Source organism: Coregonus lavaretus, assembly GCF_964263955.1.
Source record: "Coregonus lavaretus genome assembly, chromosome: 27".
Lineage (NCBI taxonomy): Eukaryota > Metazoa > Chordata > Actinopteri > Salmoniformes > Salmonidae > Coregonus > Coregonus lavaretus.
Window position 1 is genome coordinate 8,103,704 of NC_140014.1, and position 27,939 is coordinate 8,131,642.

Genomic DNA, 27,939 nt, shown 5'->3' on the forward strand with positions numbered 1-27,939 from the left:
TAGCAAACCAAATGCATAGCTGGAGCCCTGAGCTGGATCTAATTTGTTTGACACATTTTAGATTTCGTATAGTTACACTTAACTTATAATTATAAGCAGTGGCGTAGCACAAAGCCCCCGTCGATATTTAGAATACCCCAGTGTACAGTATAAACGGTATATTGCCCAAGCCTAGTGTGTACTGTGTGAATGTTCTGTTGTAATTGCAGTATGATACAGCTATTAAAGATGTTTTGGGCAAGATAAAGTAGGCCTAGGCTCTAAAGCAGCCTCTTTGCTACAACGCTGGTGTAAAAACAGAATTATTTCAAGCTGTGGCTGTGGTTACCAGTCTCAATATAATTGACAGTAAATGGTGCTATCAGTCGGTTTCCAGTGAGACTCATAACACAAACATACGTCATGGTTGTGAACTTCCCCTTGTTAATTTTCACAGGGTTTTCTGACTACTCTTGTTTCCTCCCTCCATCAGTCTGTGCCAAGATGTTTTCTTCAGTAGTTGAGAATGTTGGAACTCTTCTTAGGATAAAACCCTGTGTGTATCACTGCTCTGTATACTTCTAAGCTGCACCAGGCCATTTCCTTTCTCTCAACTCGCTCTCTCGCTTTCTATACTCTCTTGGCTGCAACTTTTGTTTTCTATCCTCTTCCTCTTTCCGGTTGGCTTCTCTGCATCGTTGCTCGGAGGTACACACACTGTGATCAGGACACACCCTTGTGCAACCTCCCAGCAACTTTTTAGTGGCCTGCTGAAGGCCACTGAGTATTCGGTAGTGGCGCGTACGCCACAGTAGAAGGACGCTCTGTTCTTTTCCATTTTTAAATATTCTTCAACTTCATGTGCTAAAACGTCTGTCGGTTTCCATTTGGAGAGAACTGTGAGAGACCGATTTGTACTAAAGGACAGTCAGTCGGCTGAAGTTCTAATCGGTGTATTCAACCTCAAAATACACAGTCACTTGAAAACACATGTATTGTATCATGGTTAGGATCAGTCTGATGAGCAGATGGGTTCAAATGTTTTCGCATTGTGTAGATTATAATCAAGCTTGGAAAGCTTTCCTCCGCCTACTATACTGTGGTATCATAGATACTGTGGTGTCTCCTGGATAATGGACCTTCTCCCCCTCTATCTCTCTCCAGGAGGATGACATCATCAAGGAGATCAACATCACCCACGTGGTCAAGGAGGGCTCAGAGAAGGCCGACGCTCGCCAGTTTGAGCTGCTCAAAGTGCTGGGCCAGGGCTCCTTCGGCAAGGTAAGACATCACCCCTCTAAGGTAGCACATTTGCCTTTGTTCAAATAACCCTCATAACAGATCTGAGAAGTGGTTCACATTGCTATACACATGTATACCTCTTGTTTTGAACGCCCATCTTTTTAGGGGAACAAATCATGTTGCTAATGACAGCACTTGACCGCTGAAAGTTTATCACTACAGTAAAAAGACTTCACACTTAATAATTTGCCTCTAAATAAGCATGCAAAAAGAGTTGGCAAAAGGGGTTCTCGTTTTCATATCAAACAGTTTCCTAGGAAACATTTAAACAGTTTCCAAAATGCAGTGTTCAATCTCCCCAAAGTATTGCTTCTTATTGAGTTTGTGAACATATCAAAAAAGCATATGCACCATAATACAGAGGTAAAAGCCTGTAGATGGAAGAATCCATTTGTATGGTCATTGGTATGGCTTGAGATTGTTCAGGCGTGCTCTGGTGCCACTATGTTAATAATCCACACCTGGATTAGCCTGACACACAAACACGCATGTAACCAATGTGAAATGTCTAGCTAGTTAGCGGTGCGTGCTAGTAGCGTTCAATCGGTGATGTCACTCACTCTGAGACCTTGAAGTAGTTGTTTCCCTTGCTCTGCAAGGACCGCAGTTTTTGTGGAGCGACGGGTAACTATGCTTCTTGTGTGACAGTAGACGATGTGTTCAGAGGGTCTTTGGTTGGAGCCCAGGTTGGGGCAAGAAGAGGGACGGAAGCAACACTGTTAGACACACAGACACACACACACACCTGTCATTCAGCTCACTGCTTCACCCACTCCAGGCTGTATCACAACCGGCCGTGATTGGGAGTCCCATAGGCACAATTGGCCTAGCGTCATCCGGGTTTGGCTGGTGTAGGCAGTCATTGTAAATAAGAATTTGTTCTTAACTGACTTGCCTAGTTAAATAAAGGTAAAATACATTTTTAAAAAACTCCTCTAGCATTGTGGCACAGGAGGTAGCCTAGATTCACTTTATTTAGAGCACTTTAAACACATTATTGACAAACCAACTCAATGTTCCCTCATATTCGTTCCATTTAATCTCCTACTTATCAGACTGCAAGATCAGAAATAGCAAAAAACATTATAATTTCTGGTTGAGCTCATTGCTCTTGATGTCTGGTCATTTCAAAATGGATTGTGAATGTAATGAATGCATAGATAGCGAAAAATATGGACGTTAAAGCTATCTAGGTCAATATAATGGACGTTTACCTAGCAGTTTATGGGACATTGTCTGGCATTTTATAGTATTTGCATATCATTTGCAGTTCAAGAAAATCCCCATAGAAAATCAAAGACCAAAGTATTTTGTTTATTGAAAAGTAGTTCTACCAACGAACATTCCCCTTGTCAGTCCCATAGGTTTGTAGCCTACTGCACTGGATTGAACATAGAAATATAAATACCTATGTGTACATTCAATATGGCCGCCGGTCCCTCCATCACAGAGCATAGACTTGAATAGGAATGTCCATTCTAGTTTTTCCTTTTCTATGGGATTAAGAGTTGGATGTTGTCTTGTGTTGCCTGCAGGTGTTTTTGGTGCGGAAGGTGACGCCTCCCGACAACAACGAGCTGTACGCCATGAAGGTCCTGAGAAAAGCCACCCTCAAAGGTACACATATACGTTTGTTTTACTATACTTGTTGGGACTAAACAATTGATTCCCATTCAAAATTCTGTTTTCCCTAACCCCTAAAGCTAACCCTAAAATAGCAGTTTTCCTTGTGGGGACCGGTAAAATGTCCCCACTTGTCTGAATTTTCTTTGTTTTACTATCATTTGTACATTTTTCTTTACATTTTTAGTCATTTAGCAGACACTCTTATCCAGAGCGACTTACAGTTAGTGAGCTACAGGGGACTTCTGGTCCCCACAAGGATAGTAAAGCCAAAAACAAACACACAGAGTAACGGAGGAAAGCGGAAAAGAGACATATACTATCATGGGAAACGATACTGTAGCTACACATTCATGGGATTGAAAACATGTTGTGAACTCACTGAGGCATCCCACATCAAAAACACCCCACTTTACAGCAAACACGAGTGGTTATGTTCTTAGCGAGGGCTCGGTCTCACCTCTTTCATTTGCAGACATGTAGTTTTGCACTTGCTACTCCACGTGTCCTTTTGCTTTACACTTTGCCCCCCCCTGTTTTTGTTTTGATCTTGTTTCTGTGTTGATCTTGATTCAAGGCTTTGATAGTGAGAAGAAATCAACCGTTTTACAGTTAGTGGGTACCTGTTTTTGTGTGCTGTGGTCTGCTGCTGTGGGATCTAGTCTACACTAGATGTCAACACCCTGACAGTTTCATAGATTAGCGCTTCAATGTAATTGTGTGGTGAAAATTAATCTAATCGTCCAATATTGGTTTCACATGGACCTCGACAAGGATATTTTCATTATTTTTCGGTTGTTAGATGAATTGATTTAGCAGTTTTATGGCCTTCAGACAAGCATTGGTTATTTGGTGTTTTGTATTGAATATTGAATATATCCCATTTAAAATACCAATGGTGGCATTTTGGCGTTCATTCAGGTCGTGTCTCAGCATTAGGCAGCCTTAGGCACCCAGTTCCAAACCCATCTTTGTTACCGAGCCACGGCTATAGTAAGGTTTTGAGCTAACCTTATGACAGCGCTGACACGGTGTGGCCCTCACCTCCCACAGTGAGAGACCGGGTGAGGACCAAGATGGAGAGAGACATCCTGGCAGACGTCAACCACCCCTTTGTGGTCAAACTCCACTATGGTGAGTAACAACCAGATCTAGGTTCATAAAGTACAGTATATTAGAAAAACCAAGGTCTGGTGACAACGCTATGACAGCCAAAAGCTATTAACTTCCCTCTGGTCATCAAGGGCAGTCATTGTTTAAATGAACAGCAACAACTTTGGGTGTTCTAGGTTTACCAGACAAATGGACTTTTAGCACTACTCCTAACCACATGTTTGTTTGTATGTGCCTCCAGCATTTCAGACAGAGGGAAAGCTCTATCTGATCCTGGACTTTCTGAGAGGAGGTGATCTCTTCACCAGGCTGTCGAAAGAGGTGTGTTCTTAGTCTTATTTTATGTCTCATTCTCCTCTCTAATCATGATCCTGTCTGGACTCATGTACGTTTTTTTCCTCTTTGTGTGTGTGTGTGTGTGTATATGTTTGTTTGGGTATCGTATCCAGGTGATGTTCACAGAGGAGGACGTGAAGTTCTACCTAGCAGAGTTGGCCCTGGGCCTGGACCACCTGCATGGCCTGGGCATCATCTACAGAGACCTCAAACCTGAGAAGTAGGTGGAGCCTCAGTGAAGGGCAGCTAGTCCTAGCAAATGGAACGAAAGTGAGAGGGACCTACCTGAATTTGTCCAATAGAAACTCTCGTTTTCATAGCAAAACACAACTGTTTGCAACTGTTTGGACTAAAGATTACACCCCTTAAGTGCTATGCTATTGTAGCCCCGACCACAAATGTCTGGGTTTTGGTGTTCTTTTCTATAATGAGAGGGACATTGAGATGCAGAGTGCTTCTCTGTTATCTCTTACAGACTTTGCTATAACCATTATTCAAAGCCCCTAATTCTAATTTTAGCCCCATGGTGATAACATTAATGAACCCCATCAGAACTGAGAGGACTGAATGCACAACCAGAGCTATTATCACGTCTGGTCTTGAGCAATGGGATCTTAACATGATATATGGATACTAGAGAATGAGAAAGCTAGTCTGCACAGACAGATTAGACACGTTTTATTCCTTCCCGTACGTATGTGGCAGATACAATTCTGATACACTGTGAATTCACTGAGAGGGGACATCTTGATTTGGCCAGCCCTTTTGCCATTACAATTGTGAAGGTGTGCTACTAAATGTTTTAGGTTTTTTTAGTCTACAGAGTGTTTTTTGAACTCACAGAAAGTATTCTAGACTCAGTGTCAGGTTATTTGTACCAGTCTGTGGTTGTGACAACATTTTTTTTCTACCTTTTTATCACAATATGATAGTACTACGCACCTCACACTAACACCTCTTCTCATTTTATTTTCTAGCATTCTACTGGATGAAGAAGGCCATATCAAACTCACAGGTACCCTCCCCCACACACTTCCCTCCCCCCACACACTTTCCATCCTCCTGTTGACCTTCCCCATTAGTCAGTGAATCACCAAAGCCTAATCTGTCCCTGTGTAGATAACTTCTCTATATATCATTACCTAGAAGTTAATTATGTTTCTCCTGCATCTTATCAACCCTATAATCACTCTCTCTATTGGCTGTTTACCTTTTGGGCGTACACGCACGCACAAACACAAGCATCAAAGGTGACCTTGAATATATGTCACGGTGTGATGTATTAACTTCACATGGGGAATATGAATTATGAGGCTTTTGAATACCTGCATGAGTCATGAAGGCATCAGGAAGTGTTACAGAAAGTTTTCCCTGATAATGGCCCTATATAATTCCCCACTATATATGGAATAGGGGGCCATTGCGAACGCACCCTGGGCCCTAGTTGTAGGCTATGGAATAGTTGTAGGGCAGGTCAGGTCATATGATCAGGAAAAACTCCTGGCCATATCCATAAAGCATAGTGCAAATAATGTACTCTATTCCTGTACAGGTGTAGGATCCTAATTTGATCATCCTGCACAGCAGGAAATGCATACTTGTAGTGAATTCAAGGTTTAAAAAGGTTTCTAATGTTTGTAATTTCCACTTTAAAATTTCACTTGATTTGCTCTGACTAAAAATCTATTATCCCATACAAAAATGTCCACTAATTATAATTCACACAATAATGCACATTTCCTGTTGCTGTAGGATTATTTTCCTGCTGTGAAAAACAGGTCAAATTAAGATCCTATACCTGTATGCCTGCCTGTCCACTGTGTGTATTCATGATGTGTGTTTATAATAGTACCGGTAGTTGAATGGTAACTGACTTGTGGCGTTTTAACCCCAGATTTTGGCCTGTGTAAAGAGGCCGTTGACCATGAGAAGAAGGCCTACTCCTTCTGTGGTACGGTGGAGTACATGGCACCAGAGGTGGTGAACAGGCAGGGCCACATCCACAGTGCGGACTGGTGGTCGTTTGGGGTACTGATGGTGAGTCATCATATCTCATTTGGGTCATGTTCATTAGTGCACAATGTAGTAAAACGCTTTGCAAATGAAAATGATCGTTAGTTTATGTAGTTCCTCCCTGTTTGTCTGTTTTCTTCAATTTGAACACAACCCTTATAATACAGACAATCAAACAAACATAAATATGATGTGTGTGTTTGCGTCAGAGCCCTAGAATAGAATTGAATGTCAAAGTGTCATATGTCAAATATGGTGATTGTATTTGTTTCACAGTTTGAGATGCTGACCGGATCGCTACCGTTCCATGGAAAGGACCGCAAAGAGACCATGAACCTGATCCTCAAGTAGGTAGACACAATCACAGGCTAGTGTCTGTAAGCAGTTAACCCAGTTCCCCGGGTGCCGATTACGTGGATGTCGATTAAGGCAGCCATCCGCACCTCTCGGATTCAGTCTTTGAAATTGTTGCATGCTGCATTTATATTTTTGTTCAGTATATTTATTTAGCCTGGTTGAACCAGACTGAATGCTGTGTTCAGGAAAACAATGGTGAACGTTCTGCAGCATTCAATCTGGATTAACCAGGCTACTATTTATTAGCCTGTTGGATTTAACAATGTCACCCCCTGCAGGGCAAGATTGGGAATGCCCCAGTTCCTGAGTTCAGAGGCCCAAAGTCTCCTCCGAGCTCTGTTCAAGAGGAACCCTACCAACAGACTGGGTGAGTATTCCGTAACTATATGTACTTACCCACTAGCTAATGACAAGCTAATTACAGTGGTTGTTCCACTAGTAGAGTAATTACTTTGGTATAATACTACCTATTTTATGTTAAGCATAGAGCTTTTGCATAGGTTGTATGCAGTAATCCATACTAACAGTGTGATTGTGTGGACAGGGTCGGGGGCAGACGGTGCAGAGGAGATCAAACGCCACGCTTTCTTCTCCACCATAGACTGGAATGTGAGTGGCACGTCTTCTGACACCTCATACTACCAGTTCTATCAGGGAATCAGATTATCATTATTCAATTATCATTTTAAAAGGAGCCATATTCTTCAGTAATTACCAAGTTGCCATTGCTTTAGCCAGGGGTGAAAGTAAGCCGGTTCGCTACAGAGTACCGGCAAAATAAATAGTGGGGGTACACTGTACCGATAAAACATGAGTCATAACAATAATTTAAACAAAAATAGAAAGAAAACGGTAGGCTATTACACCATTTATTATTACCGCCTGTCAGTCACATGAGAAATTAGCAAATGGAGTTGAAAACGGGTGGTATACGCTCCAAAATGCGGTGTGGTTCGACGTGAACACTGAATGAATTTTGCAAAGGCAAAGATGACTGACCAAGACGTGTGTGGGCAGCAAGACTCATCAATCAATTTAGGCTACAAGAATAGGCCTATTATGACAATCGCTGAATGTCATTACACTTTTTGGTGTTTTGTAACCGATGTCTCTTTCCATTCTGTAAATGGCGGATGCACAGTGCACTGTTTGATTGCTGGGATTATTTTAGAGTGGAGGAACATAATAATAATATACCATTTAGCAGACACTTTTATCTAAAGCGACTTACAGTCATGCGTGCATACATTTTTGTGTATGGGTGGTCCCGGGGATCGAACCCACTACCTTGGCATTACAAGCGCTGTGCTCTACCAGCTGAGCTACAGAGGACCAAAATGCAGAGGTAGCCTACTTCTTAAATGATTTGTTTGACAATCAGATTAAAAGCATCATGACTGGTTGTGTTCATGCCACATTATAAGGTAATACTGAATATTTTTACAGTTAAAAAGGATATGTATCCTATTAGGCCCATAAAATAGCTTGTGCACACACAGGTCCCGTACCAGATAGAAATAATAACCCTTTCAGAAACTATTTTAACCCTTTCAGAAACTGTTCCGGCGGGAAATCCAGCCCCCATTCAAGCCGGCTGTGGCCCGACCGGACGACACTTTCTACTTTGACTCAGAGTTCACCTCCCGCACACCCAAAGGTAAGAGGTCAAAGTTGACAAGAGTAACTTGTCCTAGCATGTTTGCCAACTGACAAAGAAATTATCAGTCTAATTTTAATGGTAGGTTTATTTGAACAGTGAGAGACAGAATAACAACAACAAAAGTCCAGAAAAACGCATGTCAAAAATGTTAGAAATTGATTTGCATTTTAATGAGGGAAATAAGTATTTGACCCCCTCTCAATCAGAAAGATTTCTGGCTCCCAGGTGTCTTTTATACAGGTAACGAGCTGAGATTAGGAGCACACTCTTAAATGGAGTGCTCCTAATCTCAGCTTGTTACCTGAATAAAAGACACCTGTCCACAGAAGCAATCAATCAATCAGATTCCAAACTCTCCACCATGGCCAAGACCAAAGAGCTCTCCAAGGATGTCAGGGACAAGATTGTAGACCTACACAAGGCTGGAATGGGCTACAAGACCATCGCCAAGCAGCTTGGTGAGAAAGTGACAACAGTTGGTGCGATTATTCGCAAATGGAAGAAACACAAAATAACTGTCAATCTCCCTCGGCCTGGGGCTCCATGCAAGATCTCACCTCGTGGAGTTGCAATGATCATGAAAACGGTGAGGAATCAGCCCAGAACTCCACGGGAGGATCTTGTCAATGATCTCAAGGCAGCTGGGACCATAGTCACCAAGAAAACAATTAGTAGCACACTACGCCGTGAAGGACTGAAATCCTGCAGTGCCCGCAAGGTCCCCCTGCTCAAGAAAGCACATATACATGCCCGTCTGAAGTTTGCCAATGAACATCTGAATGATTCATTACATTACATCTTAGTCATTTAGCAGACGCTCTTATCCAGAGCGACTTACAGTTAGTGAATACATATGGAATTATTATTATTATTATTTTTTTTTCATACTGTTCCCCCGTGGAAATCGAACCCACAACCCTGGCGTTGCAAACGCCATGCTCTATCAACTGAGCTACATCCCTGCCGGCCATTCCCTCCCCTACCCTGGACGACGCTGGGCCAATTGTGCGCCGCCCATGAGTCTCCCGGTCGCGGCCGGCTGCGACAGAGCCTGGATTCGAACCAGGATCTCTAGTGGCACAGCTAGCACTGTGATGCAGTGCCTTAGACCACTGCGCCACTCAGGAGACAATTCAGAGGAGAACTGGGTGAAAGTGTTGTGGTCAGATGAGACCAAAATTGAGCTATTTGGCATCAACTCAGCTTGTTGGGCGGCAGGTAGCTTAGTGGTTAAAAGCGTTGTGCCGGTAACCGAAAGGTCGCTGGTTCTAATCCCCGAGCCGATTCGGAAAAAAATCTGTCTGTGCCCTTGAGCAAGGCACTTAACCCTAATTGCTCCTGTAAGTTGCTCTGGATAAGAGCGTCTGCTAAATTACTAAAAAATAATAATAACTCGCCGTGTTTGGAGGAGGAGGAATGCTGCCTATGACCCCAAGAACACCATCCCCACCGTCAAACATGGAGGTGGAAACATTATGCTTTGGGGGTGTTTTTCTGCTAAGGGGACAGAACAACTTCACCGCATCAAAGGGACTATGGACGGGGCCATGTACCGTCAAATCTTGCCAGGGCATTAAAAATGGGTCGTGGGTGGGTATTCCAGCATGACAATGACCCAAAACACACGGCCAAGGCAACTCAAATAGTCAAATACTTATTTCCCTCATTAAAATGCAAATCAATTTATAACATTTTTGACATGCGTTTTTCTGGATTTTTTTGTTGTTATTCTGTCTCTCACTGTTCAAATAAACCTACCATTAAAATTATAGACTGATCATTTCTTTGTCAGTGGGCAAATGTACAAAATCAGCAGGGGATCAAATACTTTTTTCCCTCACTGTATGTGTGCGCCTGTGTTAATGACCTTGTGTTCTCTCTGACCTCTCCCCAGACTCCCCAGGCATTCCACCCAGTGCAGGAGCCCACCAGCTCTTCCGGGGCTTCAGCTTCGTCGCCCCGGCCATGCTGGATGAGGAGGGAGCATTGGAGCCTGCCAAGCCTGCACCACACCCAGTGGTTCAGGTCAGCTGTCCATCACAGATGGGACAAAGCCACTCAGTCCCTCCAATATCTCCTATAAGAATAATAGAACGTTACATATAGTCTCACAAGGGACCAATTCGTTTCTAACCAAATACAAGAAAGAATCCAGAGAGCTCTCCCACACACAGCCAGTTTCCCAGTTCAGATTAAGCCTTAAACTAGACTAAAAAGCTATGTCAACAGAGTTTCTTCATTGGGCAAGCTTTTTATTCCAAGACTAGGCTTAATCAGAGTCCGGGAAACCGCCGCTCATTGTCCTACCCAAAGATTTGTCTTTCATTGCTGTTTGAGGGAGAACATTGCTCATTCACTCTCCGAACACTAGATAGACATATTTAACCAGTCTACAGCACTCATCAATGTAATGACAGTGTAAGCCAGTCTTACTTAGGGTAGATAAGGCTGTGGTTTAGTGCTTGGTGGTTTCACACTGCACATGATGAGGAGTAAGCCTCTAATCCAGTTCCATGGCTGGGTCTAATACCATCAGTAGGGATGCTCCAGTAGATGTGCTTTAACACAACTGTAATAGAGAGTGTGGTTGTGTCTGTGATTGTGCTGGATGAGTAATCGTGCACATCAAATCGAAGTTTATTGGTCACATACACAGTTTAACAGATGTTATAGTGGGTGCAACAAAATGCTTCTAACAATGCAGTAAAATGTTAAACAAGTACACAAATATATATATATATTGGAACACAGGACTGATGGTTGCTGATAATGGGCCTCTGTACGCCTATGTAGATATTCCATTAAAAATCAGCCGTTTCCAGTTACAATAGCCATTTACAACATTAACAATGTCAACACTGTATTTCTGATCAATTTGATGTTATTTTAATGGACAATTTTTTAAAATTTTCTTTCGAAAACAAGGTCATTTCTAAGTGACCCCAAACTTTTGAACGTTAGTGTATATATATATTTTTTAAAGCACAATTTTTGTTTAATCAATCATGAACGTCAGGATGAATCCAATTAACAACCTAAATAGCACTGTAACAGTAATCAAAATGCAATCTATACGCATGTACACTGGAAGAATTTAGACAAGATATACTAAGAATGATATGTACAGCAGTAGATATATTACAGTGAGCTATGTCAGGAATCCAGTATATAAATAAATATGCGGTGTGTGTGTGTATAAACAGTACAGTAGTGGTGCGTGGGTAAACTCACTGGGGAAGCCAAGCCAGGAAAAAATGGCCATATTACAACCTGTTTGCGCTACAACCTGTTCATTCTTATGCCTTGCCACCGTGATATATATAGGCCTTAAGGCCGAGACAAGAGGACAGTGGCAATAATAAATTCAGCCACACCTTCGTTTCATCACAAAACCAGAGAGCAACCTCTGTCCAGTGAACCACAAAGCATGTAACAAACAGTTTACATGACCTACAGCATGGTCAAGCAAGTTAATGTTTCCGACATTTTCAGACTGCTAAAGCTATTGATTTAGAACCACGGAGAGTTACCGCAAGTCACAAAGAAAACAGGAGCTGCCTCTGCTATTTAGCCAACACCATTTCAACTTTAACATTTCATCATCATCTATGCTTAGTCTAATATAGTTACAACTAAAAGACACCAAAAACGATTTAGTCCAATCAACATAAGTTAAATAGAGTTCGCTCCAAAGGATTGGGACAGTGACACATTTTTTGTTGTTTTGGCTCTGTACTCCAGCAGTCTGGATTTGAAATGATACAATGACAATGGAGTTAAAGTTAGACTGTCAGCTTTAATTTGAGGGTATTTTCATCCATATCGTGTGAACCGTTTAGAAATTAGAGTACTTTTTGTACGTAGTCCCGCCCCATTTTAGGGGACCAAAAGTATTGGGACAAATTCACTTATGTGTATTAAAGTAGCAAAAAGTTTAGTATTTGGTCCCATAGTCCTAGCACGCAATGATTACATCAAGCTTGTGACTGTACAAACTTGTTTGATGTATTTGCTGTTTGTTTTGGTTGTGTTTCAGATTATTTTGTGCCCAATAGAAATGAATGGTGCATAACGTATTGTCATTTTGGAGTCACTTTTATTGTAAATAAGAATAGAATATGTTTCCAAACACTTCTACATTAATGTGGATGCTATGATTACAGATAGTCCTGAATTAATCATGAATAATGATTAGTGACAAAATTACAGATGCACAAATGTCATACCCCCAAGACATGCTAACCTCTCACCATTGCAATAACAGGGGAGGTTAGCATTTTTTTTGGGGGGGAGGGTATGATATTTGTGAATCTGTCATTTTCTCACTCATCATTATTCACGATTCATTCAGGATTATCCGTAATTCAAGTTTTTGCTGTCAATGATGTTTGGCTTTTGATGTGATTGGTGTGAAGCCAAATCCAAACTGTCTTCCCTTTACACTTTTCTTTTTGTGTGTGCCAGAACCATTCACAGTTGCGCTCACTCAGTTTAGCTCAACGCCGATTGGCTACTATTTTATATTTTTTTATCAAGGGAGTGTGGCTTCCCTTGCATTTAATGCTACGGGCGGCAACAATGTCATACTCTTTCTGACCAGACAGCATCAGATAAATGGGCTACACATATAGAAACAGAGGGGCGCTGTTTCGCTCGCTCGGATGCTTTCTCCGGTGAGATACATTCAGCCTCCTGCGAACTGAAGGAAAGTTATGAAACACATATAGACGAAAGATACATTATTTTGGTTTTCTTTTTTTATTGGTCCATTTTTGGGGGAAGCCTAGCTTCCCTTGGCATCCATGAATACACGCCACTGAAACAGTATAACTAAATACTAAGTACAGTAGTAGAAATATTAGAATGAGTTATGTCGGGAATGCAGTATTTAAATACTCAGTGTGAAACAGGAAGTGTCCAGTGGTTCAATGTCTCTGTGACATGGGGCAGCAGCATTGGTTGTGTGTGTGCGTGTGTTTTTGAGTATGAGGTGTGTGTGTGTGTGTGTGTGTGTGTGATAGCTTGTGTGTGTGTTTTGTGTGAGTGAGTGTGCATCACCTGGTAGATGGCTAGTGATGGCTGTTCAACAGTCTGATGCCTGGTAATAGAAACTGTTTTTTAGTCTGTCGGTCTTGCACCTGTACTGTCTCTGTCTGCCAGACAGTAGCCGAGTGAACAGTCTGTGGCTCAGTTGACTGAGTTCCTTAATGGAATGGGGTGTGGGTGTGTGGACGAATAGTCTAAAAAGAATAAACACATTGATTGTTGTTTGTGAAGCAGTTGTAGCCTGCAGTAAAGTACTGCACCACTGTGTGTGTGATGCTGTAACCCTATACCGCAGCACTCACTTCCCCTTGTTTTCGGTTTGATGTAGCAACTCCATGGGAAGAACCTGTTGTTCAGCGATGGCTACGTGCTGAAGGAAGACATCGGCATGGGCTCCTTCTCTGTCTGCAAGCGCTGCATCCACAAAGCAACCAACACAGAGTACGCTGCCAAGGTCAGAACACCCACACACACACAGATACACACACTTCTCTGCCTGCAAGAGCTTCGTCCACAAAGTCAACAACACCGAGTACGCCGCCAAGGTACCAAAACATACACTGTAGCCTCCCTCTCACTGAGTGTATATCCTGACATATTGAGCAAACACTCTCCCCAGTCCCCCAAGTTCTTATTTGTCCATCTTGTGGGGTGCTTAATCATTGCTAATACAGTAGATGGACTTGACTCTCTAAAAACAATTTCTGTTGATTTAAGTCATTCAGATCTGTCTTTTGGAGCATGCTGTTCTAGTTTCACATCTCTTGTCTCACACCGTCTCCCCACGGTTTCATAATGGAGTATTTATAAAGGCGTTTGTTGTATTATTGTGTACTACCAGGTGATTGACAAGACCATGACAGACCCCTCAGAGGAGATCGAGATCCTGCTGAGATACGGCCAGCACCCCAACATCATCACCCTGAAGGATGTGAGCACACACACACACACACACACACACACACACACAATCATCACCCAGAAGGATGTGAGTACACGCACACACACCCACACAGACTGAATCATCCTCCATGTGTTCTTTCCATCCGTCAGGTGTATGATAATGGGAAGCAGGTGTATCTGGTGACAGAGCTGATGCGAGGCGGGGAGCTGCTAGACCGGATCCTCAAACAGAAGTTCTTCTCAGAGCGCGAGGCCAGCGCCGTGCTCCACACCATCACCAAGACTGTAGAATACCTCCACGCACAGGGGGTGAGACAACTCTCTAAACACACACTGTAACAGACTGGTGAATATGGACTTGAATAAACTTTGTCTTACAAGAGTTTGTTGATATTCCTTGATATCCTTTTTCCTATGTTCTAATATTCTTATATTAAAAAATATATAATTATGTCACAGTATTAACACTACTAGACAAATAATATACAACCAACATCTTATCTCCAAAAAGTCCATTGGAAGTCAAGTGTTGAAGTAACAGTTGAAGGAGATTAAGTTACTTAGTTGTCTTTCAATCACCTCTCTCCTCCCCCTCTCCTCCTCATCTCTCCATCTCCCCTCTCTCCAGGTGGTCCACAGGGACCTGAAGCCTAGTAACATCCTGTATGTAGATGAGTCGGGGAACCCTGAGTCCATCAGGATCTGTGACTTTGGTTTCGCCAAGCAGCTGAGAGCTGACAATGGCCTGCTCATGACCCCCTGCTACACCGCTAACTTTGTAGCTCCGGAGGTAAGCCCGGGACGGTGTATCTGTGTGTGTGTGTGTATGTGTGTGTGTGTGTGTGAGATGACGATTATGATTAATACCCGTATATACACTGAGTATACCACACATTAGGAACAGCTTCCTAATATTGAGTTGCAGCCCCCCCTTTGCCCTCAGAACGGCCTCAATTCGTCAGGGCATGGACTCTACAAGGTGTTCGAAAGCGTTCCACAGGGATGCTGGTCTTGTTAACTCCAATGCTTCCCACAGTTGTCAAGTTGGCTAGATGTCCTTTGGGTGGTAGACCATTCTTGATACACACGGGAAACTGTTGAGTGTGAAAAACCCAGCAGTGTTGCAGTTCTTGATACAAACCAGTGCGCCTGGCTAGGGCTGTGGCGGTCATGACATTTTGTCAGCCGGTTATTGTCATGCAAAAGTCTACCGGTCTCACGGTAATTGATCATTAACATAAACAACTTTAGCGTCTCCAGGCCTCCACGCATACAAGCCACATACAAGTTGCTGATGCACACCTTTGGAACATCTACATTTAAAAAAGTATAATAAATCAATTGAACATACTCCATCACCATCACAATAAATCCATTATTTATTTTAGGCGGGTCTAAAGAAACATTATGATATGAAGAAAATGTATTTTAGAAGAACAGCATAGGAGTTGGCCTACTGTATGTTATCTGGCTATGCTCCATGTCATAGGCTGTAGGCTTGTTCATTTAGCAGACAAGATATGCCATTATTTTATATTATATGATTTTATAGTAAGAAGAATATAATTGAATTTAGCTAATAAAATAGAAAGGATTTTTTTCCCGTTCCGGAGCGAGAATGCGCATATGAAGTCGCTATGTTGAGCGTAAAAGTAATCATTTGAAACAGGTCCTATAGCCTACGCTAGATTTAGAGTTACTTGGCAACTTTAGTTGTGAATGATACAAACCATAGAATTCCTTAGAAATCAAAAGATACACTATATAGACAAAAGCATGCGGACAATTAGTGGATTCGGCTATTTCAGCCACACCTGTTGCTGACAGGTGTATAAAAATCGAGCACACAGCCATGCAATTTCCATAGACAAACATTGGCAGTAGAATGGCCTTACTGATGAGCTCAGTGAAAAATCGTCTGTCCTCGGTTGCAACACTCACTACAGAGTTCCAAACTGCCTCTGGAAGCAACATCACAAGAACTGTTCGTCGGGAGCTTCATGAAATGGGTTTCCATGGCCAAGAAGCCAAACACAAGCCTAAGATCACCATGCGCAATGCCAAGCGTCGGCTGGAGTGGTGTAAAGCTTGCCGCCATTGGACTCTGGAGCAGTTGAAATGCGTTCTCTGGAGTGATAAATCACGCTTCACCATCTGGCAGTCCGACGGACAAATCTGGATTTGGCGGATGCCAGGAGAACGCTACCTGCCCCAATGCATAGTGCCAACTGTAAAGTTGAAATGGTTTGTCGAGATCGGTGTGGAAGAACAAAAGCATTAAGAAGGAAAGAAATTCCACAAATTAACTTTTAAGAAAGCACACCTGTTAATTGAAATTAGTTCTAGGTGACTACCTCATGAAGCTGGTTGAGAGAATGCCAAGAGTGTGCAAAGCTGTCATCAAGGCAAAGGGTGGCTATTTGAAGAATCTCAAATATAAAATATATTTTTATTTGTTTAACACTTTTTTGGTTACTACATGATTCCATATGTGTTATTTCATAGTTTTGATGTCTTCACTATTATTCTACAATGTAGAAAATAGTAAAAATAAAGAACAACCCTTTAATGAGTAGGTGTGTCCAAACTTTTGACTGGTACTGTATAGGCCTATGCAGTGCTTGACTTGGGCAGGCGCTCACCGGAGATGAGTACCAGCACCTCAAGTTTTCTACTGCTTATAGAATATTAGCTCAAAAGTATTGTGGAGCTCCTCCACCTAAATATAAACAGTACCAGCACCCAAAATGAGTACCAGCACCTATTTCAGTCCAAGTCAAGCACTGGGCCTGTGCATAATCTCTAATATGCATATAGTGTTTTGAATTAATCATCACCTTAGAAAGCGCTGTGTTAGGCTTTGAAACAACATCCACAATGACCATGTTTTCCACTCAGTTTCAACCTGCTGTTGAACTTCTTTCTTCAAATTGATCAATCACAGTGAGGTGCGTTTTAAAAGCACATACTGTTTTTATGATGCGTTTGTGATGTTCGATTGCATTTGCATTGATGCCAGAGTGGTTAGAGGGACAATGGAGCCCTGAGTACCAGGACATTAGGGACCTGATGGCCATTAGTGAGTTGGGTACTACCAACATGCCTAGAGTGCATAAGTGGAGATTACCATGACTCATGACTACCGGTGTGGCGGTAATACGGTCTACCATACCCCGTTCAAAGGCACTTCAATCTTTTGTCTTGCCCGTTCACCCTCTGAATGGCACACATACACAATCAATGCCTCAATTGTCTCCAGGCTTAAAACTTATTTAACCTGTATCCTCCCCTTCATCTACACTGATTGAAGTGGATTTAACAAGTGACATCAATAAGGGATCATAGCTTTCACCTGGATTCACCTGGTCAGTCTATGTCATGGAAAGAGCAGGTGTTCATAATGTTTTGTATGCTCAGTGTAGCGTCCTTGTCAAAGTCTAGGGTGCATAGCCTTTGGGCGTATAGCTTTACCCCAGTGATGCACGATAGCCAATATTGGGACGTATTGCTCTGTCTGTGTGTTCCAGGTGTTGAAGCGTCAGGGCTATGACGAAGGCTGTGATATTTGGAGTCTGGGTGTCTTGCTGTACACCATGCTGGCTGGGTGAGGAACACACACACACACACACACCATACCACTCATACATCTGTGCACAATATTCCACTCCATATGACATTTACATCCAACAAAATGTAATGTTGTCACTCACGTGCATACACACTCACTCTCATTTGACTTGTCCCCTGTGCTCCCTCCCTCCCCTCCCCCTCAGCTTCACGCCGTTTGCCAACGGACCCGAGGACACTCCAGATGAGATCCTGAGCAGGATAGGCAGCGGTCACTTCACTCTGACAGGAGGCAACTGGGACGCCGTGTCGGACGCAGCCAAGGTACAGTAGGACTGACTAGGACTTGCTGAGTGACTTTTTGACCTTTTCACATGATCGTGCCGTGAAGTAGAACAATAGTGGTTTAGTTTGGATTTCAAGGATAGAGGTGTACAGTATATAATATGATAAAATCCCAACAAACCGGCATCCCGAGTTGCGCAGCGGTCTAAGGCACTGCACTGCAGTGCTTGAGGAGTCACTACAGACCCTGGTTCGATCCCAGGCTGTGTCGCAGCCGGCCGTGACCAGGAGACCCATGAGGCGGCGCACAATTGGCCCATTGTCGTCCGTGTTAGGGGAGGGTTTGGCCTGCCAGGATTTCCTTGTCCCATCGCACTCTAGCGACTCCTTGTGGCGGGCCGGGCGCCTGCAAGCTGACTTCAGTCACCAGCTGGAAGGTGTTTCCTCCGACACATTGGTGCGGCTGGCTTCCGGGTTAAGCGAGCAGTGTGTCAAGAAGCAGTGCGGCTTGGCAGGGTCGTGTTTCGGAGGACGCATGGCTCTCGACCTTCGCCTCTCCCGAGTCCGTAGGGGAGTTGCAGTGATGGGACAAAACTGTAACTACCAATTGGATATCATGAAAAAGGGGTAAAAAAAACAAAATCAAACCATTAATTTCTTCCTTCCTGCTGTGTGTGTTCTTTCTCTTTAGGACCTGGTGTCTAAGATGCTCCATGTGGACCCCCACCAGCGGCTGACAGCCATGCAGGTCCTCAAGCACCCCTGGATCGTCCAGAGGGACAAGCTGCCCAACAGCCAGCTGCAGCACCAGGACGCCAAGCTGGTCAAGGTACTGGATTGATACTATAATGTACACTCTACTGTACCCACTGGGCAATCCAGGGTTGGGGGTCAACTCCGTTTTTGTTCAGAGGGTGGTAACTTAGTCGTTAAGAGCGTTGTGCCAGTAACCGAAAGGTCGCTGGTTCTAATCCCCGAGCCAACTAGGTGAAAAATCTGTCGATGTGCCCTTGAGCAAGGCACTTAACCCTAATTGCTAGTGTAAGTCTGCTAAATGACTAACATTTACATAGTGACATTGAGTAGAACAGAGGCACTTACAGAATTTGCGCACAATATATTGTAGCCTTTTATTTTTTTTAAATCATGTAATTCTACGTAATTTTACATAACTGGAGACTTTAGTCAAATATTTGTTAATACCACACAAATTATCGAAATGACAGGCTACTCTGGCACTGACAGAGAAATACAAAACAGCCTTGTCTTGAATGCAACAAATAGCCTAGGCTTACGATAAGAGTGGAGACAAAAGATGGTACAGGAGGAAATTATAGTCCTGAACAAGTTTAGTGTCACTGACTCACCCAATGATGCGCAGCGCACTCACCAGTGTTGCTGTTCGCTCAATAGGCCTACTTGGGAATTGATCAAATATTTTGGAGGCCTATAGACATACAAGTCTTCTTTTAAGCAGGAGCCATTTGCTTTCCAACCTGTGCTTTTCCCACGATTGTATTCAAAATATTGCGAAAGGCCTGTTTTGGCAGCTGTTCAGACAGCCACAACTCAACAATCAGGTGATTGATAGCCTACAGTCGCCTTGGTCTCTAGACTTCAATGTTGCACAAACCTAATCCCTGGCCTGGCCCAACCGGAATCATTTCTCAGAATTTCAGGCGGGGGCTGAAAATCTATGTTTTCACATGACGTTTGGGCAGGATAATTAACGAGGAGGCATCTTAATAAACTCTAATCGCTTTTATTCAAATTGCCTTCTCTTTCAAGTTAAAACTGCAATATGTTACTTTTTGGGTGACCTGACCAAATGCACATAGAAATGTCAGTTATAGATCTGTCATTCTCATTTAAAGCAAGTCTAATAAGTGGTATATCTGTTCTATGTGGGCTATTTCTATGCTTCCCGTTCTTAAGTTTCGTTTTTGCATCTTTTACTTTTGGTTTTGAACACCAGCTTCAAACAGCTGAAAATACAATATACAGCTCTGGAAAAAATTAAGAGACCACTGCAAATGTTTCTTAAATCAGCATCTCTACATGTATGACAGCCATTCCATTCCAGTGTCTGTTGAATTCCAACACAGGCACACCTCATTCTACTGAATTAGGTACTGATTAGGTGATCACATGAACCAAATCTTATTTAACAAGGAAAAGTATAAAATCCACTGCTGTGGTCATCACTATCCTCTTGCAATAGGACCAGCTGGATGGCAAAAACAGTGCTAATAGTACCTCAAAAGTAATATTAATTTAAAAAATAACTATTGACCATGCCAAAAGAGTTGAAAAGGAAAGTTTTGGGTGAGGAAAAGAATTGTTCAATTCTGGCTTTACTGGCAGAGGGATACAGTGAGCGTCAGGTTGCTTCCATCCTGAGGTACCGGAACAGAACAGCGCCGGAGAAGATGGCTGCCGTTTTACAGCCCTCTAACCAATTGTACTATTATGTGTGTTTTTCCGCGTTATTTGTAATTTATTTTGTACATAATGTTTCTGCCATCGTCTCTTATAACCAAAAAGAGCTTCTGGATATCAGGACAGCGATTACTCACCTCGCATTGGACGAAGATTTTTTCTTCAACGAGGCGGTCGCGAAGGATATCCTACAGACACCCGACAAGGCCCAGATCCCCGTCATTCGCGTGAGGAAGAGACGGAGATATCGCGGACGCAGATCCGGGTGCCTTGTAAGGATCCGACGGCGAGCGAGTAAACTGCCTCTCCCATCAATCCTATTAGCCAACGTTCAATCTTTTGAGAATAAAATGGACGATTTAAGATTACGGTTATCCTACCAACGGGACATTAAAAACTGTAATATCTTATGTTTCACGGAGTCGTGGCTGAACGACAACAATGATAACATTCAGCTAGCAGGCTATACGCTACATCGGCAGGACAGAACGTCTGACTCTGGTAAGACAAGGGGTGGCGGTCTCTGTATATTTGTAAACAACAGCTGGTGCACAAAATCAAATACTAAGGAAGTCTCGAGGTTTTGCTCGCCTGAGGTAGAGTATCTTATGATAAGCTGTAGACCACACTATTTACCAAGAGAGTTTTCATCTATATTTTTCATAGCTGTCTATTTACCACCACAAACCAATGCTGGCATTAAGATTGCACTGAATGAGTTGTACAAGGCCATTAATCAACAGGAAAACGCTCATCCAGATGCAGCGCTCCTAGTGGCCGGGGACTTTAATGCAGGGAAACTTAAATCCGTTCTACCTAATTTCTACCAGCATGTTAAATGTGCAACCAGAGGGAAAAAAACTCTAGACCACCTTTACTCCACACACAGAGACGCATACAAAGCTCTCCCTCGCCCTCCATTTGGCAAATCTGACCATAACTCTATCCTCCTGATTCCTGCTTATAAGCAAAAACTGAAGCAGGAAGCACCAGTGATTCGGTTAATAAAAAAGTGGTCAGATGACGCAGATGCTAAGCTACAGGACTGTTTTGCTAGCACAGACTGGAACATGTTCCGGGATTCTTCAGACAGCATTGAGGAGTACACCACATCAGTCACTGGCTTCATCAATAAGTGCATCGATGATGTCGTCCCCACAGTGACCATACGTACATACCCCAACCAGAAGCCATGGATTACAGGAAACATCCGCACTGAGCTAAAGGGTAGAGCTGCCGCTTTCAAGGAACGGGACTCTAACCCGGACGCTTATAAGAAATCCCGCTATGACCTCCGACGAACCATCAAACAGGCAAAGAGTCAATACAGGTCTAAGATTGAACAAGCCTACCAGACGAGCTAAACCACTTCTATGCTCACTTCGAGGCAAGCAACACTGAAGCATGCATGAGAGCACCAGCTGTTCCGGATGACTATGTGATCACGCTCTCCGTAGCCGATGTGAGTAAGACTTTTAAGCAGGTCAACATTCACAAGGCCGCAGGGCCAGGCGGATTACCAGGACGTGTACTCCGAGCATGTGCTGACCAACTGGCAAGTGTCTTCACTGACATTTTCAACATGTCCCTGACTGAGTCTGTAATACCAACATGTTTCAAGCAGACCACCATAGTCCCCGTGCCCAAGAACTCTAAGATAACCTGCCTAAATGACTACCGACCCGTAGCACTGACGTCTGTAGCCATGAAGTGCTTTGAAAGACTGGTCATGGCTCACATCAACAGCATAATCCCAGAAACCCTAGACCCACTCCAATTTGCATACCGCCCCAACAGATCCACAGATGATGCAATCTCTATCGCACTCCACACTGCCCTTTCCCACCTGGACAAGAGGAACACCTACGTGAGAATGCTATTCATTGACTACAGCTCAGCATTCAACACCATAGTGCCCTCTAAGCTCATCACTAAGCTAAGGATCCTGGGACTAAACACCTCCCTCTGCAACTGGATCCTGGACTTCCTGACGGGCCGCCCCCAGGTGGTAAGGGTAGGTAACAACACATCTGCCACACTGATCCTCAACACGGGGGCCCCTCAGGGGTGCGTGCTCAGTCCCCTCCTGTACTCTCTGTTCACCCATGACTGCATGGCCAGGCACGACTCCAACACCATCATTAAGTTTGCCGACGACACAACAGTGGTAGGCCTGATCACCGACAACGATGAGACAGCCTATAGGGAGGAGGTCAGAGATCTGGCCGTGTGGTGCCAGGACAACAACCTCTCCCTCAACGTGACCAAGACAAAGGAGATGATTGTGGACTACAGGGGAAAAAAAGAGGACTGAGCACGCCCCCATTCTCATCGACGGGGCTGTAGTGGAACAGGTTGAGAGCTTCAAGTTCCTTGGTGTCCACATCACCAACGAACTATCATGGTCCAAACACACCAAGACAGTCGTGAAGAGGGCACGACAAAGCCTATTCCCCCTCAGGAGACTAAACAGATTTGGCATGGGTCCTCAGATCCTCAAAAAATTCTACAGCTGCACCATCGAGAGCATCCTGACTGGTTGCATCACCGCCTGGTATGGCAACTGCTTGGCCTCTGACCGCAAGGCACTACAGAGGGTAGTGCGTACGGCCCAGTACATCACTGGGGCAAAGCTCCCTGCCATCCAGGACCTCTATACCAGGCGGTGTCAGAGGAAGGCCCTCAAAAATTGTCAAAGACTCCAGCCACCCTAGTCATAGACTGTTCTCTCTGCTACCGCACGGCAAGCGGTACCGGAGTGCCAAGTCTAGGTCCAAAAGACTTCTCAACAGCTTCTACCCCCAAGCCATAAGACTCCTGAACAGCTAATCATGGCTACCCGGACTATTTGCACTGCCCCCCCACCCCATCCTTTTTACGCTGCTGCTACTCTGTTAAGTATTTATGCATAGTCACTTTAACTCTACCCACATGTACATATTACCTCAACTACCTCAACTAGCCGGTGCCCCCGCACATTGACTCTGCAACGGTACCCCCCTGTATATATAGCCTCCCTACTGTCACTTTATTTTACTGTATATATAGCCTCCCTACTGTCACTTTATTTTACTTCTGCTCTTTTTTTCTCAACACTTTTTTTGTTGTTGTTTTATTCTTACTTTTTTTGTTTAAAATAAATGCACTGTTGGTTAAGGGCTGTAAGTAAGCATTTCACTGTAATGTCTGCACCTGTTGTATTCGGCGCATGTGACCAATAACATTTGATTTGATTTGATTTGATCCTAAAAATTTCAAAGACGGCGGTTCATAAGAACAAGGTCAAGCAGCAGACATTGGGGACATCAAAGCTACAGACCGGCGGATGACATCAAGTGACCTACAAAAAGAATGGCAAACGGCAGCTGGGGTGAGGTGCATGGCGAGGACGGTTCGAAACAGGCTCCTAGGGGCAGGGCTGAAGTCGTGCAAAGCTAGAAAAAAGCCCTTCATCAATGAGAAGCAAATATGAGCCAGGCTGAGGTTTGCAAAAGACCATAAGGATTGGACCGTAGAGGACTGGAGTAAGGTCATCTTCTCTGATGAGTCCAATTTTCAGCTTTGCCCAACACCTGGTCGTCTAATGGTTTGACGGAGACCTGGAGAGGCCTACAAGCCACAGTGTCTCGCACCCACTGTGAAATTTGGTGGAGGATCAGTGATGATCTGGGGGTGCTTCAGCAAGGCTGGAATCGGGCAGATTTGTCTTTGTGAAGGACGCATGAATCAAGCCACGTACAAGGTTGTCCTGGAAGAAAACTTGTTTCCTTTTGCTCTGACATTGTTCCCCAACTCTGAGGATTGGTTTTTCCAGCAGGACAATGCGCCATGCCACACAGCCAGGTCAATCAAGGTGTGGATGGAGGACCACCAAATCAATACCCTGTCATGGCCAGCCCAATCTCCAGACCTGAACCCCATTGAAAACTTCTGGAATGTGATCAAGAGGAAGCTGGATGGTCACAAGCCATCAAACAAAGCCGAGCTGCTTGAATTTTTGCGCCAGGAGTGGCATAGTCACCCAACATCAATGTGAAAGACTGGTGGAGAGCATGCCAAGACGCATGAAAGCTGTGGTTGAAAATCAGGGTTATTCCACCAAATATTGATTTCTGAACTCTTCCTAAGTTAAAACATTAGTATTGTGTTGTTTAAAAATGAACATGAACTTATTTTCTTTGCATTATTCGAGGTCTGACAACACTGCATCTTTTTTTTTATTTTGACCAGTTGTCATTTTCTGCAAATAAATGCTCTAAATGACAATATTTTTATTTGGAATTTGGGAGAAATGTTGTCAGTAGTTTATAGAATAAAACAAATGTTAATTTCACCCAAACACATACCTATAAATAGTAAAACCAGAGAAACTTGTATTTTTGCAGTGGTCTCTTATTTTTTCCAGAGCTGTATTTCACAGTGGTTTTGATGGTACAATGATTCTCTACACTATACGTGCCAGATTCTGTGTGCGCCTGCAACTGAAACTGTTTGTCCTCCAAACTGGTATCTTGACGTTGCACTACTTCTCTTCCCACAGGGGGCGATGGCGGCCACCTACTCAGCCTTGAAGAGCTCCCAGCCCACGCCGGAGCTCAAGCCCATCGAGTCTTCCTTCCTGGCCCAGCGACGTGTCAAGAAGCTCCCCTCCACCTCTCTGTAGAACCATGTAGAACCATGTAGAACCCCAGACTCTAGCTACAACAACCCCAGTCAGTCAGTACAGCAGCAAGTCACGAGACTGAAGAGACAAGCAGACCACCTCAGTTTAACCAGCCAAGGACCACTGACTGTGCTCTGCTGTAGTCACCTCCCCCTGCCGGTGATATCAGTCATCTCGGTTTCCTCCTCGATAGGCGTGGTCACTGGCTGTCAATCACACTGGACTAGTGACAGGACATGGCTGGGGATGAGTGGGCAGTGGGGTAGCGGCAGGTTATGGCAAATGTGTTAGCAGTATATTTTGGATAACAGTTGTGAGCCTTGAGTTTGCGAGACAACCTGCTACCACAGAGGACATTGATGACCATTGTTGATGTTTCGGTAGTGTTTCTGTTCTGCTTTTGTTTTGATTGGCTCTCCCCTCAACATCGCTGTGATTGGCTGCCGCTCAGCTCTCTGCACGTCTGTCTTTCTGTCTGTTTGGTGTGTTGTTCTCTCTCCAGTTGATTAGCTTTACGTATTAATAGGCTACTGCCAAATCGATTTGTTTCATGTTTTTGCTGTTTTTCCATTGGGAAATCTTGAAGGGACTATGGCACAAAACAAAATCACAGTCCATTGCTATCATTCTCCTATTTTGGATGACCATTAAAATAAAAAAACATTTTGCCATAAATGCCTCATCTTTTTGAGACTATACCAGAAGTAGCAACTCTGGGTAATGTAGTCACTGCTAATGTTTTTTCCAAGCTGAGCGTTTCAATGTCCATTGCATGACAGTATGAAAATGTATGCACTCACTAACTGTAAGTCGCTCTGGATAAGAGCGTCTGCTAAATGACTAAAAATGTAAAAACAAAAAAAGGATTTACAGTGAGGCCAGTCCTAGGGAAGGTTGCAGGAAGTTGTTTGCATGGTCTGGTGCAGTGTGACGTCATGTTGCTTTGTCCTTCTCTTATCTATACTTTTCTTGGTGACCTTGCCGATTCTGAGAAGAAGAAAAAAAGAGATTGGAGATATTGTAAAAAAAAAAAATATATTGTTAAAAAATGAATAGGAGGATCTTTAATGCCCTAAATAAGGTGGCATGTTGAAATCTGTTAATTTTTTTTCTCCCATTGTGTTTTCTTCTTGCCTATTTTGAATGCTGTCTTTCTTGTGTTCGCTTTTGTTGTTGCCTGTTGTTTTTGTTATGTTTTGTTGTTCGGTCCAAAGAAAGTGGTGATTACATTTTGTAAAAGGCATGTCGAGCACACACGCTGTCGGAGCGTCCATGATGGACTCTCTTTCCCACAATCCTCCTCTATTTCAATGTTAAGATGTCAAGTATGGTGATATTGATTGTCGAAACAATTGTACTGAGCACTCAAATGCACTCTCTCCCTTAAAGTCACTGTAAAGCATTGGTTTTCATCTTTTACTAAAACAATATTGTTTGGGCTTTTCTGATTTGAAATTGCCTGTCTGCTGGTTTTAATCAGGACTTATAAAGTGAATGTCCACAGGTAATTTTTTTTGTCTCCTGTTCAGTTTGACTCTACTACCCGGGTAAAGGTATTTTCACACTATTGTGCCAACCTGAACCAAACTGCGCCGGCACTGCTATTTTAACCTGGCCAGCTCAGTACAGCTTGGTTTGGCTCTAATGTGAAAAGCCCTTGACTTCCATTAAGTTCTTTCTCTATTTTACTTAATCATAGGTCATAATAACTTCTAGACTAAAGGATCATTGTATTATTTGCTGTATTGGAATAATACACATTTGTGGCTAAATTTAAGTAGCTTGTAAGGTAACTTGACCTACAGCATAGTTTAGATCCCATAAGCTTCTTTAGACTTGACCCTTGACTTTTAGATATCTGAAGCATATCTGTAGCAATGAGGATGGTGGGTCGGGATGGGGTGCAGGGGGTAGTTCACCCTCTTCTGCCATTGCAGCAGTGGGGATTCAGGCTTATAGGGAGTTAAAATGACATTCCTTTCTATTAAAAACATTTTCTCTGCGCTGACCAGACTGCTCAGTCTCTGCTTTAACTTCCTCTTATTTTCTGTGATGTCTGCATGTATGTGTACATTAATAATATAATCCAAATAACACGGTTTGCACTCAATTCAGGCTAGCTTGGATAATATGGAAATTGCAAACACTGTGGAAAAACAAAAAGGGTCTATGCAGATTCCTTTCAAAGGGGAATTGAACATGTTCCTATATTAGTCTGTCAGTGTCTGTGTGTTCATACACTTTTCATGGACCAAACCTTTAAGTGTAGAGTGTCCTAGACCCTTTGCTGTAGTGATTGATGTGAGTGTTCCTTTAAAACACCCAGGGAACAGTGTGTTACGCAAGCAGAAGAACACTGTGTGCATCTCACACACACACACAAACAGCAGGGGGTACACTTTCATGTCCTCCCTGCCTTCCCAAACGTCCTCAAATGCACTCAGACTAGCTCCTGTGATGGACCTCTGTTGCAGGCGCACACACACACGTAGGCAGCTTTTAACATAGTAACACCTTCCTCTCCTCTTCTGCATCAAACCATTATGTTCTATAACACCCTTGTGTACTGACCACATGCTCCCTGAAACAGACTACCATCCACTCTCACTAAAATGCTCACTCTCACTTGCATACAGTACCGCCACAAACGTGC

The 27,939-nt window shown here is 43.4% G+C and overlaps 1 protein-coding gene across 3 annotated transcripts in view; it reads left to right on the top strand.

The window, feature by feature from the left end:
• rps6ka1 (ribosomal protein S6 kinase a, polypeptide 1) overlaps nt 1-27,294 on the top strand; it is a gene marked incomplete at its 5' end in the record, with an annotated part of 145,716 nt that extends 118,422 nt beyond the window's left edge. For all 3 annotated transcript variants that reach the window (XM_084144132.1, XM_084144134.1, XM_084144133.1), the window contains 20 exons: nt 1,144-1,260; nt 2,817-2,898; nt 3,958-4,038; nt 4,259-4,338; nt 4,467-4,573; nt 5,331-5,368; nt 6,248-6,390; nt 6,643-6,713; nt 7,002-7,090; nt 7,268-7,332; nt 8,278-8,380; nt 10,278-10,408; nt 13,758-13,883; nt 14,271-14,360; nt 14,483-14,641; nt 14,961-15,122; nt 17,860-17,936; nt 18,106-18,223; nt 18,876-19,013; nt 25,164-27,294. In XM_084144132.1, coding sequence (XP_084000258.1) covers nt 1,144-1,260; nt 2,817-2,898; nt 3,958-4,038; nt 4,259-4,338; nt 4,467-4,573; nt 5,331-5,368; nt 6,248-6,390; nt 6,643-6,713; nt 7,002-7,090; nt 7,268-7,332; nt 8,278-8,380; nt 10,278-10,408; nt 13,758-13,883; nt 14,271-14,360; nt 14,483-14,641; nt 14,961-15,122; nt 17,860-17,936; nt 18,106-18,223; nt 18,876-19,013; nt 25,164-25,286 — 2,100 coding nt within the window. In that variant the 3' untranslated portion in view covers nt 25,287-27,294. The remainder of the gene's footprint in view (nt 1-1,143; nt 1,261-2,816; nt 2,899-3,957; nt 4,039-4,258; nt 4,339-4,466; nt 4,574-5,330; nt 5,369-6,247; nt 6,391-6,642; nt 6,714-7,001; nt 7,091-7,267; nt 7,333-8,277; nt 8,381-10,277; nt 10,409-13,757; nt 13,884-14,270; nt 14,361-14,482; nt 14,642-14,960; nt 15,123-17,859; nt 17,937-18,105; nt 18,224-18,875; nt 19,014-25,163) is intronic.
• Nucleotides 27,295-27,939: the final 645 nt, after the last annotated feature.